Genomic DNA, 15,385 nt, shown 5'->3' with positions numbered 1-15,385 from the left:
TCAATTAGTTTAGCAGTTGAGAAGATTAAACAGATGTCACAAAAGAATACCGGACTAAGAGCCTAGAAATAGGAGGGTCGGTTGCTTTATAAATAAGGGACATCGTAGGATAAAGAATCATTCAAGTACCCATGGAAGCACATATTTTTTGTTCGTGCAGTTTTCACTGTCTTGATATGATGGCAGTAGCACAAAGCAAATACATTTATAATTTAAAGTTGTGTTTAGGGTTGAGGTTTATTGTTAAAACATATTTTATTTAATAAAAAAGCTTTGTACTTTAAATTTTATAATAATATAATATTAGAACTTTCATATGTAACACTTCATTCTCTTATTTTAAAACTTACAACCATAATAAGTCCTTGTAGCCCTTTCAAGATGTTATGGCTTGTAATTTCATTCTATCTAGACTTTCATGATTCATTTTAAGAATCAGTCCAAGAAAAGTCAAAAGTAAGAGTGAATGGCCATATGACACAACCCAACACATCACGTTATTCAAAATCAAAGCCTGACATTCTTTTTCAATAACAAATACCAATTCTTGTACAACATAGAACAAAGGGCCTCCCAAAATACTTATTCTTTCCATTCCAAGAGGGCAAAAGTGAGAAGAACGCTAGCCTGAACAAGATGCGCCCAAAACCAGAAGCTTCAATTGTAAATCTTATTGAAGAGAATGGACCCTTCAAAAGTTTTGAAATAAAACATAAGTTGACAACATAAAACACAAGGACAACAAAGAAAATAATTGTTCAGATGAACAACGCCACTTAAAAAGACAGAAGATGATGGCAAGATACTCGTACTTAAGCACCTTGGAGAATCATACTCCAAAAACCAGCTATTGGAGTGGAAGAGCCAAGTCACTTAAATGCTACATTGATCATCCCATTCTAACCAATTGGGGACAAAGACATCCCGTACTACCTTGGTTCTAACACTCTTATGGTAAAATTCAGTTTCTATAGTATGGAGAAAGTTATAATTTAGTCCCCGATAAAACTTACTGGAAAGTTATATCAAACAGTAGAAGACTAAATTATAACTTCTAAGATCATAGGGACAATTCTAAACCCTGGTACTAAATTTGTAATTTAACCTTAGAAATACACTTCAATAATGTAGAAGAAGAAGATGGATATTGTTAGTGGGCTCGGTTTCCATCCCATTTTCAAGTATTGATAGCCTAATAATAAGCATAAAAATGAGATGCATTCATAAAATACTTATTTTTCATACATTCCACAGTAACAAATTCAAGGTTTTGATCCATAAAAATCATGCCTACACATCGTCATGTCCAAAAGAATCAAGATTTTATCACTTGAATTATCCCTCATCCGTCCTAAATGTATCCAATTGTGTTTTTTTAAAAAATCTACTATTACAAGTTTTGGCTAGTAATAGACAAAACAACATCAGTTGAGTTTTACGAACATCGAGTTGTCTCGAGAACCTCGGGTCATCTAACTTGAAGATGGAATAAAAAAAGAGAGAAAGGAAATCAAGAGTTACACAGACAAAATCTAGATGTGTAGAAGTCTATTTCAATTCATCACAGAACCTAGCATGCAAATCACTCTAGCGCACTCCTGTAGGTTGATTTCAGTTATTTGCACATCAATACGCATGAGTTTAATTACAAAACCAACATCATGCTAGTGATATAACTTATTTGATCTGGAGATGCTTGGACCCACAAGTTCATAACAAAGTGAAATGACAGCAGCTAAGCTGGAAGCAATTTGATCCAGTTAATCAAGCACTGATTTGAAACAATAAATGCCCTTTAACTTACCAGAAATAGGTTCATATTATCTCAAGCAGCCTCAGAAGTAACTTTTCCAACAGTTTTGAGATCAAAGATTTCAATCCAGTAGCCATCAGGATCCTTGATAAATGCAATTCCTTTCATCTTGCCTTCAATCAGAAAAGAAGAAAAACACATCAGCAACTTTCACAGTTTTTATAGTTTTCCATTTTAATAGAAATAGTATTTACATGAACGTAGCTCAACTAACATAATGCTTGTACAATCAACCTAGAAATCAGAGGTTCAATTCCCTCACTCCATGCTTTAATACAACATTTGCGGAAAAAAAATAGTGTTAACCATGCTATAATATGAAAGCAATCTCAAAGTAATGTTAATTGTTGGATATAGGAAAAGAATTTCTTCTCTATTTACCAGTTTTCCTTTCTGTAATAATTTCCTTATATTCCCATTACCGTTAGTTTATTTCCTTGGACATTTTCCCTCTCTTGAAATTCAGGTCGTACAGAAAGGGGAAGAAATATGAATTCTTCATTAATAGTCCACTAACTAATTTTCCGGTTACCATTTAGAGTGTTAGGACTATCTAGAGTGTTAGGACTAACTCATGTTAAAGTTACTACATCTCACTTGGAGAGTAAATAAAATTGCATAAACTACGCCCGAACTATGAGATCGGTAACAATCACATTCCTAAATTTTCAATTTGATCAATTTTGTCCTTGTAGTTTCTCAATGGTTGCAATTAGCCCATTTTCTTAAATTAACCTTCATTATTAGAATTAAAAATGTGAAACTTGTAATATATATATAAAAAATAATGATAATAGTAATAATAACAATAAAATATAAAAAATATATATATATATTAAAAAAAAGCCTTGGAGAGGAAGATGAAGAACAGAGCAAACTCCAAAAATCAATCACCATTTTTTCACTACTATGCTCCAGCACATTAATACTTGCAACACGCAACAAAATCCTTTGACAAATCCCAAATAGGATCAAACCGCAGGCAAAGTTCTTTATCTTCCTCCAAATCAACAAAGTCCTATTCCTTTTTCTTTTTGTTAGTGAATAAGCTAGCTCTAACCTAAGGGATTTTCTTTGGGGCTCTTTGTTTGGCTAAGGACAACCATATTCAAGACACTTCGATGAACTTTTCTCACTAAATCGATAACAAAGATTTCGTTTTGCCAATAATTTCATTTTCAAATCACAGCTGACAATCAGCAAGCAGAGAACAATTGAAGCATATTGAATAGGGATTCTAACAAGATCTTTTGACAGTGATCTTAGACAAGTTGCCTCACCGTCATCTGGTTTTTTAACAAATTCCACACCTAAGCGTTCAAATCTTTCACATGCCTTAATTGTGTCATCAACAGTTATGCCAATGTGTCCTGAAGAAAAAACAGAGAATAAATCAGAATAATTCAATCTAAAAACAAAAATCAGGTATAAAAGAAGGTAAGATGCAGCTTGTAAGTTGTACTTGTAACCACGTATTTTGTGAGTAAAGGTGACATACAACATGTACACTTGATAGATCTCTGCATATTTATGAAAAGATGCAGAAAGCCAACAGAATGGAGCATTTGATATCTATTGTTCTATATAATTGAGTACTAAGAAGCACAGACACAAACTTGATACAACAAACAATGTAACCTGTTGGTGATATATAATTAAATTTGCCTTCAACCACTAGCTTAAACTTTTGGGTGAATTGATGGTTTAATATGGTATCAGAGCAAGTGGTCCAGGGAGGTCCTGTGTTCAAGCGCCCTTGCATTGCCGTTTCCTCCCCAATTAAAATCAATTTCCACTTGTTGGGCCTTTCAAATATTTCAAGCCCACAAGTGAGGGGGAGTGTTAGTGATATATAATTAAATTTATCTTCAACCACTAGCTTAAGCTTTTGGGTGAATTGGTTGTTTAATATAACCTATTATTTTCTAAAAATTATGACTTAGACAGATCACAACAAGAAATTGAGAAAAAAGTAGTTTCATATATTTTTATGTATTGACGTCTTCAAATATAATCAATATTTCAAATGGATAAAAGTGGATTCAAGATTTAAAAATAGTAAATAATACAAGAAAACCACCCATGTTAATTGCCAGATAAACAGAAATTCTAAAACAATATCCTTCACATCATTAATATCATCATTAATTGGCTTATTATTCAATAAATTCTTTTCTTCACTGTTTTTCAAGCCTTAGTAGTAAAACCAGCAATAGTTCAATTATTGCAACTCAAATCAAATATAAAGGATTGGGCAAATTGATAAATACTATTCTTCTAATCATTATACAAGGTATAGAGACTTCGAGCTTCAGTGCATTTCCATAGAGGCATAAGCCTCTCTTGTGAGAGGCCTAAGCTTCTTATGATTCAAAAATGGCACAAGTTTCGTATCGTCTTTTAACACTTTGAATATAAGGGCTGGTAAGATGTAAAGAATTCAGGATACAGGTCTGTATTTTCATCTTAAATACAAGCAAAGTCAATCATCGTTAAATATTTTCTAATTTGGGGAATTGTCAAAAATAGCAAATTTGACAAAATATTTATAACATATAGCAAAATTTTCAGATTCTATCATTAACAGACACTGATATGCTTCTATTAGTGACATTGATAGACAGTGGTAGAAGTCTATTAGTTTCTATCATTGATAAAATCCAAATTTTTGCTATAGCTTGTAAATATTTTAATTTATTTTGCTATTTTTAAAAATTCCCCTTCTAATTTCTACCAATGAAATAAAAACTAAGTATTCTATAAAACCTACTGATATGAACCGACCAAGCATTAAATTATTAATTAGATACTATCTAATAATGTTGATATAATTTTAGTATTTTTCAATTTTATCCTTTCATGACATTTAAGTAGGGTTAATTTAGTCTTTCTATTGTGCATTAGGGTTTTCATTGGGAAGCTATTTAAGCATTGCTATTAGGTTATTTCAATCAGTTTTGACGATAAATCAAATTTAGCCTTCATGCTTGTTATCAAGATTAGCATTAAAGCTTTTTGAATTGTCCAAGTACATTCAAGTGGGATTGATCATCCTATTTGTGGAGTGTTTGAATCTTGGGGTAAAGAAACTGTTCGTTTCAAGATATTGATCTTAAGCGTTCGCGTCTAACCCTACCCTTAGGGTTGAGTTGAAACTTGAAATCATATTGATTTGGAGGTTTTAGTGTGTTAGACCCCAATATATATAAGAGAAGGGGCAGAAAAGGGAATTAACATGGTTGATGGCATTCAGGGGAGCAAAGAGAGAGAAATCATCTTCTGAGGGCCCACTAGGGAGTTGGTATTTTTACAGAATATTTTTAGGGATTGTTGTCATTAGGTTTTCATTGTCTTTTTACGTGAAAGCTGCCATAGCCTTCATTTGGGAGAAGTTTCCAGCCTTCTCTAAGGAGCTGGGTGTTAGTCTTATTTTATTACTGTTTTTCTGGATTATATCTCTGTTTTGTGGAACATTTTGAGTATTTTGATCAATGTATTATAGCAGAGTGCTCCCTCTGTTTTGTCTTGTTGGGAATTCTCTGCTTTTCAAGTTAAGAATCCTAACACAGTGATTGAGAATTAGGGGTTCTCATTTTGAAAGGGTTCCTAATTCCAATTCGCTAGTGATTTCATATCACTACATTCCAACCCAGAGAAATTCAGGTACCCCTTGGTGACTTATAAGTTCGACAACTCAACAGCAGTACCAAGTGGGAGACAGGGAGAGAGATAGCCTGCAAATTAAACGTCACTTTACAACTCCATGCTAGATAAAGTTTTATCAAGTGAAATGCATCTATTTAGTCTTTACCAGAGTTGTGAAAGCCTCAGAACCAAAAAACATATTGTTTGTTCGAACAGTAGTGTTAACCGTTAAGCAGTCTAAATAAGTCTAGGCTCTAATGAGATTCATAAAGAAAACTTGCACCAATTTCCTTTTATGTTTTCCCCCTAGTTTAGTGGAAAGTGATGCACGTGTCGTGTCCTTGCCAAATGCATACTCTTGCATCAGTGGGTCTATTTCATTTGATAATAGCAACAGTCAACAGACAAACTACAATCCTAGCAAAGAAAAGAAGCATCAGTAGGAAGTTAGATACCAAAGCCACGAGGATCTGAGTTCCCATTATGATATCCTTTGAATTCAGGGTCACTTTCAGTACCCCAGTTGCTGCAGGAAGATTATGACAGTCAAAGTTTAATAGAAAAAGAAGCACTCCAAATGACCTTGAAATGAAAGGTTGCACAGTGAAAGAAGTCTCACTGTGTTAACTCAATCGTAGCCTTTCGACCAAAAGTCCACACTGTTCTATCAACTGAGCTTTCTGGTGCAGATGCTGTATCCTAAAGCACCATATCAAAATGTTATAGATATAAGCCAGAGATGCTATGATATACAAATATAAGCTAGGAAATCAAAATTTCAGAGACTTGTCTAAAAACTCCAAATATGGTGCAAGTGTATAAAATTTAACAAGCTGATATATGCGAAACATAGTACAGCGACGTAAAGAGTCGTTATAAATGCAAATAGTGCACTATAAATTTAAAATAAAGGAGGTTACCTCATAACCCATAAAGTACAAACTAAACTTCATTTCAGGGAAATCCAGCCTCTTGAGTAATCTTCCATATTTGAGGAGAGTGTCAGTATTATTTGACCCAAATTGCTCATATTAGACTGAATCATTCTGGAAACTTAATAAAATTTCAAGTACTCTAAAGAGCCAAACACAAACTTATGTTCTCAAAAAAATTTCCACAGAAAGCATCAAAACTAGAACCAAGAGAAAAAAATGTAGGTCCGTTTGGTAACCATTTAGAGGGCATTTGGGGGCAAGCAGTTGGTTATTAAAGTCCTTGGTTATTGTAGTTGGATTATAATAGTTAGTGTTTCAGGTATAGATTATTTTAATTTGGGTTATAAGAGTATGCATTTGAGGTATAAACAACTTTAGTTTGAGAAGGAAATAGTAAACACTGAAGGAAATAGTAAACACGGTAGCAAAGAATAAAAAAAAAATGATGAATTATGGTAGTTAGTGTTTCAGGTATAGATTATTTTAATTTGGGTTATAACAGTATGCATTTGAGGTATAAATTATTTTAGTTTGAGAAGGAAATAGTAAACACTCTAGCAGCAAATAATAAATATCAGAGACGGTTATTACAGCCAAGATAGTTCTTGTCCCAGACTCTTCCTTAGTTTTCTATTTTTAGTTTTTAAAAATTGAGGCTACAAACACCTCTACCACTTTTAAATTTCTGGTTTGGTTACTCAAGGAAAAATGAAAATCATGTTAAGAAATTGAGAACAAGTAGACTTAATTTTCAAAAATAAAAAACCAAATGGTTATCAATCAGCTGCGTAGTAACCTCAGTTCACTCTAGAATAATCTGCTTACAGCAATAAACAGAAGCGAATAAAGAAAACTTACGACATTCCCAGAACTCGAGAATAGAAGTCGAGACTGACTTTAGGATCCTTAATCCGATACATCTGCAGCACAATCCATAAAATGGAATCAAGAGTGAGTAAAATGGATGGTGCCTTCATTTAAAGTTGATTAGATGAAAGAACAAAGAAATGGATATTACAGAAAATTGTAAGCAATCTTACAGTCTGTTGCATGATGTAACCTTTAGTGGCATCATCAGGGGTAGCCTGAAGTCCTGGATTGTTGGCTGGAGATTCTTTAGGAGACGAAGCCATGGAAAAGGGTCTCAATCGATTCAATCTCTGCAAGAAAAAACGAATTCTAAAAACTCAATCAAAAAGGGTAGATAGGCCCATTGTAAAAGAAACACAGCAACAAAAAAAAAAAAAAAAACAGCTGTTTTGAACCTCGATTCTACTACTATTGGAGGAGATCAATAATTGGTTTTTAAAAGAAGACTTTGATGCAAACCCCAAAATAGAGAGACGGGATAAAATGGTGGCCACTGATAAGGAAGCCATGGATTTTGCTCAGTTTTCTTTACCTTTTTCAGAGATTACTCCCGGATGTGCGAAACTAGTGATTATGCCCTTGAGAAAGATGGAATTAGATATTAGAATCCTAATTCATATTTGGATTTTTGCAAATGACAAATATATTTTATAATAATTTTGCTTTTATATGCAAAATAGTTTCGGTCTAAAAATTTTCTCATTCCAATTTGTTTCACAAACCAATGTGTTCTCAATTGATCGTAGACACATCGACAACAATAATTTTTTGGTATGTTTGATTTAAAAGTCTTCCTTACTATTTTGTCAATCATATTTTGGAATTTTTAAATTAAACGAAGAAATGATTTTGTAAAATTTTATGCTATCAAGCATTTTTATCTCTTCATATGTCTCACTAAAATAAGTCGGGTTAAGCCCGTCCGCCCGTTTATAATTGTCTCTAGGCTCGCTCATAAGTGTGTAATCAAACACCCTTATATTTATCTTTTCGGTAAAATCTTCGTTTTTATCCTTTCATATGTCTCACTAAAATAAGTCTAGCTAAGCTCGTTCATAAATGTCTCTAGACTCGCTCATAAGTGTAAGTGTGTGTGCGTGTGTGAAGAAGTTGTTACGTATGAAGTGTAATCGTTTGAGGGGCTTTCAAAATTTTCGTTTGGCAAAAGTTTAGGACAAAACAATAATTTCATATTTGTTTAGAGGTGATCATTGATTGAGCTGATGTGATTTTGAACAACAACCATCAACGAAAACTGATTTACAATGGGTGAAACCGACCACCAGCCTCAAAAAGCTTGAACCGATTGATTGATCGGTTTGGTTTTTCACCTTTTTTTTATTTTGAAAGAAAAAAATAACAATTACCCTTACCAAAGCCAAAGGAAAGACGAAGAGAGGGAAGTCGATGTACGACAGTGGATGGAGGGAAGCGACAACCAATGATATTGCTGGTTAATGAAGAAACCAGACGACAAATGACGTGGGCTAGAGCTACAACTATTGGAAGTTCCACTTGGAATTTTTTATAAAAGTTATTTAACAATGAAGAGCAATTGAAAAACATGGGCTATGGAATTTTTTTAAAGGGATGACGAGAAAAATAACAAATTTATAAGTTTACTTTGAATAAATGGAAAATATTGATTTAAATTGTTAATATAGGGAAGTAAAATAGAGAAAAAAATGGCTGCAAAAATGTCTTAAATGTCCATAGTGAAAAAAGGGTAATTGTAATGGATGACCATTTGAGGAATAATAATTAAGCATTTAGCAACATTTAAAAAAAATTGCAAATATAGCAAAACTATTGCTGATAGACTTGTATCACTAATAGACTCGTATGATTTATTAGACCAATTTTTATAACATGGTCTATCAGTGATAGACTCTATCATTGATAAAATTTGACAAATTTTGTTATATTTACAATTTTTTTTAAATGTTACTATATACTTAATTATTTTGAATTTAATTGCTAAATTTGCAACTATCCCGATAAAAAAACTCACACCCCAAATACGATTATTTCAAAAACCAAAATACCTTATATTTGAATTAGGCTCCCCAACCACAAACATTTCAGCTCTCTCCCTAATTTTACCCTACCAAAACAATCAAAGCAATTAAAAGTAATAAAATCATCAATTTCTCCCAAACTCGTTCGTCCTCTTCATCTCTATTGAAGCCTAATTTCAAAACCTTCATTGGTTCGTCTTCTTCAACTTCATTGACGTAAAGAGTCAAACACCGTAAACCCTTGTAAGAGTAGCAGTTGTTCACAAAAAAAATTATGTTAACTAAAAGAAAGGCCTCCAACTTTGATTTATGCACCAATTATCTTGACGACATCCCCAATCCTTGCCAATTGTGACATGCATATGTGATCAAACACATTTAGTGATCTCCACCACCTTTGCAACTATTCCAAAGGTAAAAAAATTACAAAATGTCAATGGACAGTAGAATCTAAATAGTTTTTTCTTTTAATGATAAATTATGTATAGAGGATACACTTCCAAATTAATTATTGTTTTATGCAAACCAATCTTCTTAGGTTTTAAGTTAAATAAATAAGATATAATTTAAAAATTAGTTTAATACAACATTAAAATAATATAAATAAGAATATTTCAAAATCCTATACAAAATAGGTATGTCTTTTATGTATATATTTTAAAAACGTTATGGAAATGTGCATTTTTTATATTATTTTGAAACATAAGTATTTGTGTTATTTGCTTCTAAAATTCTAGATTCATAAAATATTATACATTTTACATTTTTCATTCTTATCTCGGCAATATTTGGGACATCATCTGAATGTGCTTTGGGATAATAGTGAACTATTTACATAATATTGGTCTGCATCCCACAATGATGAAGTATAATGGTGTTTAGAATAAATTTCTCTAACTACATGAGCTTGATAACATTTGAATACTTGAACTCACACGATTTGAATAAGATATGAAACGACTCCAAAAATTATGTGGAGCTTTGATGGTGATAAGTGTTAATTTTTAGATTTTGATAGGTATTAATTGTTTTTTTAGGAGTTTGAGTTAATTAAGAGTATCTGTGGTTTGTTGAATAATTGTATTTGAGATGCAAATTTTTCACTTAGTATGAACATTTAAGACATTATTCGAGTAATTTATTTTCCATATTTTTTCGATCTTGCTATTTTATCAATTTAAATAAAATTTTGTCATTTATCCAAAATAAGTATACTTTAATCAATAATCATAATTGTTAAACATTTATATATTATATAATACTTTAAAATTTTGGTTGGGTTGGTTGAAGGTGGATATAAATTGAGTCGGGTTGGTTTGGTTTTGCAAAACCGAATTCCTTAAATCGACTTTCGACCATTATTTTTGATAAAATTCGAGTATAGAATATGGTGTCTAAGTGGAGGGTTAGTTGGCATTATTTGTAAAAGATGGGTCATTTTAGATATTAACGGACAAATTTCCAAATTTTTTATCACCTTCCTCTTTACCGGTCAAGGTTGAAGACGAAATCTCCAAATCTTCCCATTACCTACCACTCATGGCGACACTTTTTTCTTCCCTCGTGCTGCTGTAACAAGTCTTCACTCCTTATACAAGTCTCTCCTTATTTTGCTTCCATTTAACCGACTTTTGATGATGCCTCATTTTTCTCATATTCCTTGTCATCTTCACTTTCCTTTTCTCCCTCAAATTCCGCATCGGTCTGTGTGCTACTACTACTTATCCAAACCCTCTCTGCTAATACCTTTGTAATTTTCATTCAATGGAGAAATCTGGGTATGGTCGCGATGGAATTTTCCGGTCGTTACGGCCTCCGCTTGTCTTTCCTAAAGATCCCAATCTCTCCATGATTTCTTTCCTCTTCAGAAATTTATTGTCTTATCCAAATAGACTAGCCATTGTTGATGCGGAATCTTCAAATTCTGTCTCGTATTCCCAGCTTAAAGCCTTGGCAATTAGGGTATCCAATGGTTTGATCCAATTGGGTATTGAGAAAAATGACGTGGTGTTGATTTTTGCTCCAAATTCAGTTCAATTCACCATTTGTTTCATTGGGGTTATTGCCATTGGGGCTATTGTAACTACTTGTAATCCTGTATACACGGTTTCTGAGCTAACTAAGCAAGTTAGAGATGCTAAACCTAAACTCGTGATATCTGTTGCTGAATTGTGGGATAAAGTGAAGAATCTAAACATCCCAACTGTGTTACTAGACCAGCAAATTCCTTCAGCAATTCATTCTCCTAAAATATTGTGTTTCAATGATTTGGTGAACATGGCTGGTGATAAATCTGGGTCTGAGTTTCCAATTGTTGGGGTGAAGCAGAGTGATACAGCTGCACTTCTATATTCATCAGGAACAACAGGAGCTAGTAAGGGTGTGATTTTGACTCACGGAAACTTCATAGCATCTTCTTTGATGATAACAATGGATCAGACGTTTAATGGAGAGGAACATGGCGTATTTCTGAACTTCTTGCCAATGTTTCATGTGTTTGGATTGGCTTGTATAACATATGCTCAACTGCAGAAAGGAAACACCGTTGTCTCTATGCCAAAGTTTAATCTTGAGAAAGCCTTGTGGGCAGTGGAGAAGTACAAGGTGACAGATCTGTGGGTTGTGCCGCCTGTGGTGCTTGCTTTGGCAAAGCAGAGTCTGGTGAAGAAATACAACCTTTCATCCGTGAAGCGTGTCGGTTCAGGGGCTGCACCTCTTGGGAGGGAATTAATGGAGGAATGTGCTAATAACATTCCCAGTGCTGTGGTTATCCAGGTACCCTGTTGTAGGCTGTGTGTGTTCTATAACATGTTTTGTGTATTGTTTCTTGTTGGCTAAAATCAGCTTATCAGATTACAGAGGTAATTACTAAATCACCCTGATTGTTTTTAGAAATGTTCAAAATCTCTGACGGTGATAAAAACAATGAAAATGCTTTCAAGTTATTTTATTCGGTTAAAAATACCTCCCCTGTTCTAAGTCAAATACAATCAACTTAAATGTCGACTACTCCTGAATGGAAATTATTGTGGTTCTCACTTCATTTGACTTTGATTTACAACCTCGTAGAATTGAATTATTACATTCTAATGTAATGAACCGTTGAATTTGTTATCATTTTCAGGGTTATGGTATGACTGAGACTTGTGGAGTTGTTGCTTTGGAGAATCCAGCAGTTGGCAAACGAAATTCTGGTTCAGCTGGAACACTTGCCTCTGGTGTTGAGGCTAAAATAGTCAGTGTAGATACTCTAAAGCCTCTACCTCCTAATCAATATGGCGAGATACATGTTCGAGGACCAAACATGATGCTCGGTATGATTGTGATTATCTTTTCATTGATTTTATGGTTTCATACGATACTTTGGAGAGAGTGTAAGCGTAGTCCCTGCATTTGTTTCAGTTAGAGTAACTATTATCATGAGCTAAGGTGATCTTTCCCATGTTAGGAGCCATTATTAGTACCTATGATTAAAGTCGGTTTTGAAATTCAATATTGAAATACCTCATTTACAGGTTATTTCAACAATCCAGAAGCCACCAAGCAAACTATTGATAAACATGGATGGGTGCATACTGGAGACCTTGGATACTTCGATGAAAATGGTCAGCTTTATGTTGTCGACCGGATCAAGGAACTCATCAAGTACAAAGGTTTTCAGGTGAATATATGATATGTTTATCTTATCATATTTAGTTACGATCTGTACATTTTTAAAATTGAAGTAACATGAGCCGAGCTTCTTTGTTGCTATAACTAACATTGTTGTTGAGATGATACTGCATTCAACCGTTACCTTTCAAAACTTTCTTGCGACACTAATGACATATTTTTCAGTAATTTTGAAATAGTTAAAACCAGACTGACACTGAAACTTGGTTTTGAATAGTAAAAGATATACATACACTTCAAAGTAATTTTAACAATTTCAAAACCATCCACAAACATGTCCTAATATCCGGTAATTTCTCTATCGATGATAGCATGCTAGGTTAGTCGTTGTATGTGCAAATGCTGTTTGGAGTTCAAGCTTTTCTCTCTCTCTCATTTTTTGTTACTATATCTCCAGGTTGCACCAGCTGAGCTTGAAGCACTGCTGGTTTCTCACCCTGAGATACTAGATGCTGTTGTCATCCCGTAAGCTTTCATTACTCATATTTAAACTTTTGAAGTTCATTTCTTAGTAACCATTTAACTGATACTATCAATTTTGAAACTTAATCGACAGCTGCCCTGATGAAGAAGCTGGAGAAGTTCCAATTGCTTATGTTGTTCGATCTGCCAATAGTTCTTTGACCGAAGAGGACATCCTTAAATTCATTGCTGATCAGGTAAGCCACTTTAGAAGAAAGTTTACTGTTGTTCAACGTACATCATGAATTAAACTTACTTGTCCTTCTCTTGTAACAGGTTTCTCCTTATAAAAGGTTAAGAAGAGTGACATTCATCAGCAGTGTCCCCAAGTCTGTTTCTGGTAAAATTCTGAGGAGAGAACTCATTGAGAAAGTAAGAGCTAAAATCTGAGATCTTTGTTTCCTAGTTTCATTATGATAGTGGCCATAGAAGAGAAGCAATAAGTTGGTCTATAGACCTAATATTAAATTCATTTTGAGTGAATCTGAATAACTTGACTATAATAGTGAATAAATTATCTCTTTTTATTACAATATGTGTGTGAAAAGAGTGAAAAGACTCACTACTCAATAGTTATCTCGTTTGACATCCATTTGGTTTTTCAAAATTAAACCTTCAAATTTCACTTCCATCCATCGGTTTTCAACTTTTTGTTGCCTATATTTTATTAGTGTTTCTTAAAACCAAATTGGTTTTAAAACGTTGTTTTATTTTTGGATTTTGGTGGTAAAGAAGATGAAATGGAGTCTCCACCATCTTTGAAATTTGAATATTGACTCCAACTATTGTTGGAGAAGTTACACAGTTTAATTCTTTACAAGATCTATTTTGTGTTGGACTATTATACAGTTTTGAACTTCCGTACCTCATTCTGTTTATGATCTACTTGTCTCAAAATGATCTAATCATTAATTTGCCATATGATACAGTTAATTAAGAAATGCTTTTTTTTAGTACAAGTTGGGATGAGGAATTTGAACCATGGATGTCATGGTTCTTAGCAAAACGAATATCAATTGAGTTAAGATGTTGTTTGTTTCTAGCATTACTCCATGCCTCTATGGTCATAGGAAAAAGGAAAATAGACTTCGAGAATTATTGGTGTACCACTCAATCTTTTTACCAACTTTAAATGTGAATTTATTTTCTCCACCTTAAATGTGACACCTAGAAATTGCTTGTACATCAAGGACCCACTTTAGTTAATTTAGAGAGTGGAAAATTTGATGGGTGTTTTCAATAGTGCATTTAATACAACGATTGTTTAAAAAATACACATTCTTTTAAGATATATCAATGCATCCCTTGTCTTTTTTCTAGTACAATTTATTGTTTGACTTTGAATAGTTGATATAAATATACCATCAAATCATAAAACAAAACAAACCAACCACGAAAGACGTCATTTCATATCACGTGTATTTAAAATAGCTTCAAAGATTCGAGAAGTGCTTAATTCATATGACTTTGAGTGTACTAATGACAATCAAGTCTATGGTTTGAAACTTGCATCTCCAATTATTATATTAAAAGAATCTTGAAGAGAATGTCAAAGAGACTCTTATTCTACAGGACTTGCGAATATTTATGGATGAACACGTATAAGAAGTTTCTTGTCGCTATGATTTTTTTAAAGATCTTTTCAAATATCTCCAAAAATTAAAAAATTATTACCCTCACATGTGAAAGTAAGAATTGATGAAACACTTAGGACCCATTTGGTAATGTTTTTGTTTCCTGTTTTATGTTTATGTTATCATTTTTTAAGAAATAGAGGTGTTCGGTAACGTTTCATGTTTCTCGTTCTAAATAAAATAAAAACGTTTCTCATTTTATAAGGAATTATTGAAAGAAAGAAAAAATAGTTTCTCCTATTTCGTTTCTCAATTATTTTTATTGGTTTTCTTTTCATTTTTTCAATTATTTTTATCAGTTTTCTTTTTTTTTTTCTCAATTATTTTTATCGGTCT

At 33.1% G+C, this 15,385-nt stretch overlaps 2 protein-coding genes across 6 annotated transcripts; one reads left to right on the top strand and one right to left on the bottom strand.

The window, feature by feature from the left end:
- Positions 1–303: 303 nt before the first annotated feature.
- Positions 304–7,944, bottom strand: LOC101220380 (lactoylglutathione lyase). Of its 5 annotated transcripts, none has more exons than XM_004147243.3 (9): positions 7,796–7,944; positions 7,434–7,553; positions 7,252–7,313; positions 6,379–6,439; positions 6,078–6,157; positions 5,914–5,984; positions 3,094–3,183; positions 1,805–1,926; positions 304–689 (listed from the first exon to the last, which is right to left on the bottom strand). In XM_004147243.3, the coding sequence occupies exons 2-8, from the start codon at positions 7,524–7,526 to the stop codon at positions 1,826–1,828; spliced, it is 558 nt and encodes a 185-aa protein (XP_004147291.1). In that variant the 5' UTR covers positions 7,527–7,553; positions 7,796–7,944; the 3' UTR covers positions 304–689; positions 1,805–1,825. The 5 variants fall into 5 exon arrangements, with proteins under 5 accessions (XP_004147291.1, XP_011653831.1, XP_011653833.1 ...); XM_011655529.2 differs by having other exon boundaries at positions 7,659–7,821; XM_011655531.2 differs by having other exon boundaries at positions 304–627; positions 7,659–7,821.
- A 2,793-nt stretch (positions 7,945–10,737) lies between these two features.
- LOC101220141 (4-coumarate--CoA ligase-like 7) lies at positions 10,738–13,985 on the top strand. The gene is made up of 6 exons (XM_004147242.3): positions 10,738–12,056; positions 12,406–12,595; positions 12,797–12,942; positions 13,351–13,418; positions 13,510–13,612; positions 13,692–13,985. Exons 1-6 carry the CDS (start codon positions 11,046–11,048, stop codon positions 13,803–13,805), a joined length of 1,632 nt encoding a protein of 543 aa, XP_004147290.1. The 5' UTR covers positions 10,738–11,045; the 3' UTR covers positions 13,806–13,985.
- Positions 13,986–15,385: the final 1,400 nt, after the last annotated feature.

The sequence above is a fragment of the Cucumis sativus genome, chromosome 1, assembly GCF_000004075.3.
Source record: "Cucumis sativus cultivar 9930 chromosome 1, Cucumber_9930_V3, whole genome shotgun sequence".
Lineage (NCBI taxonomy): Eukaryota > Viridiplantae > Streptophyta > Magnoliopsida > Cucurbitales > Cucurbitaceae > Cucumis > Cucumis sativus.
Note: the sequence above shows the minus strand (reverse complement) of the source record. Positions and strands in the feature narration are given on the sequence as shown.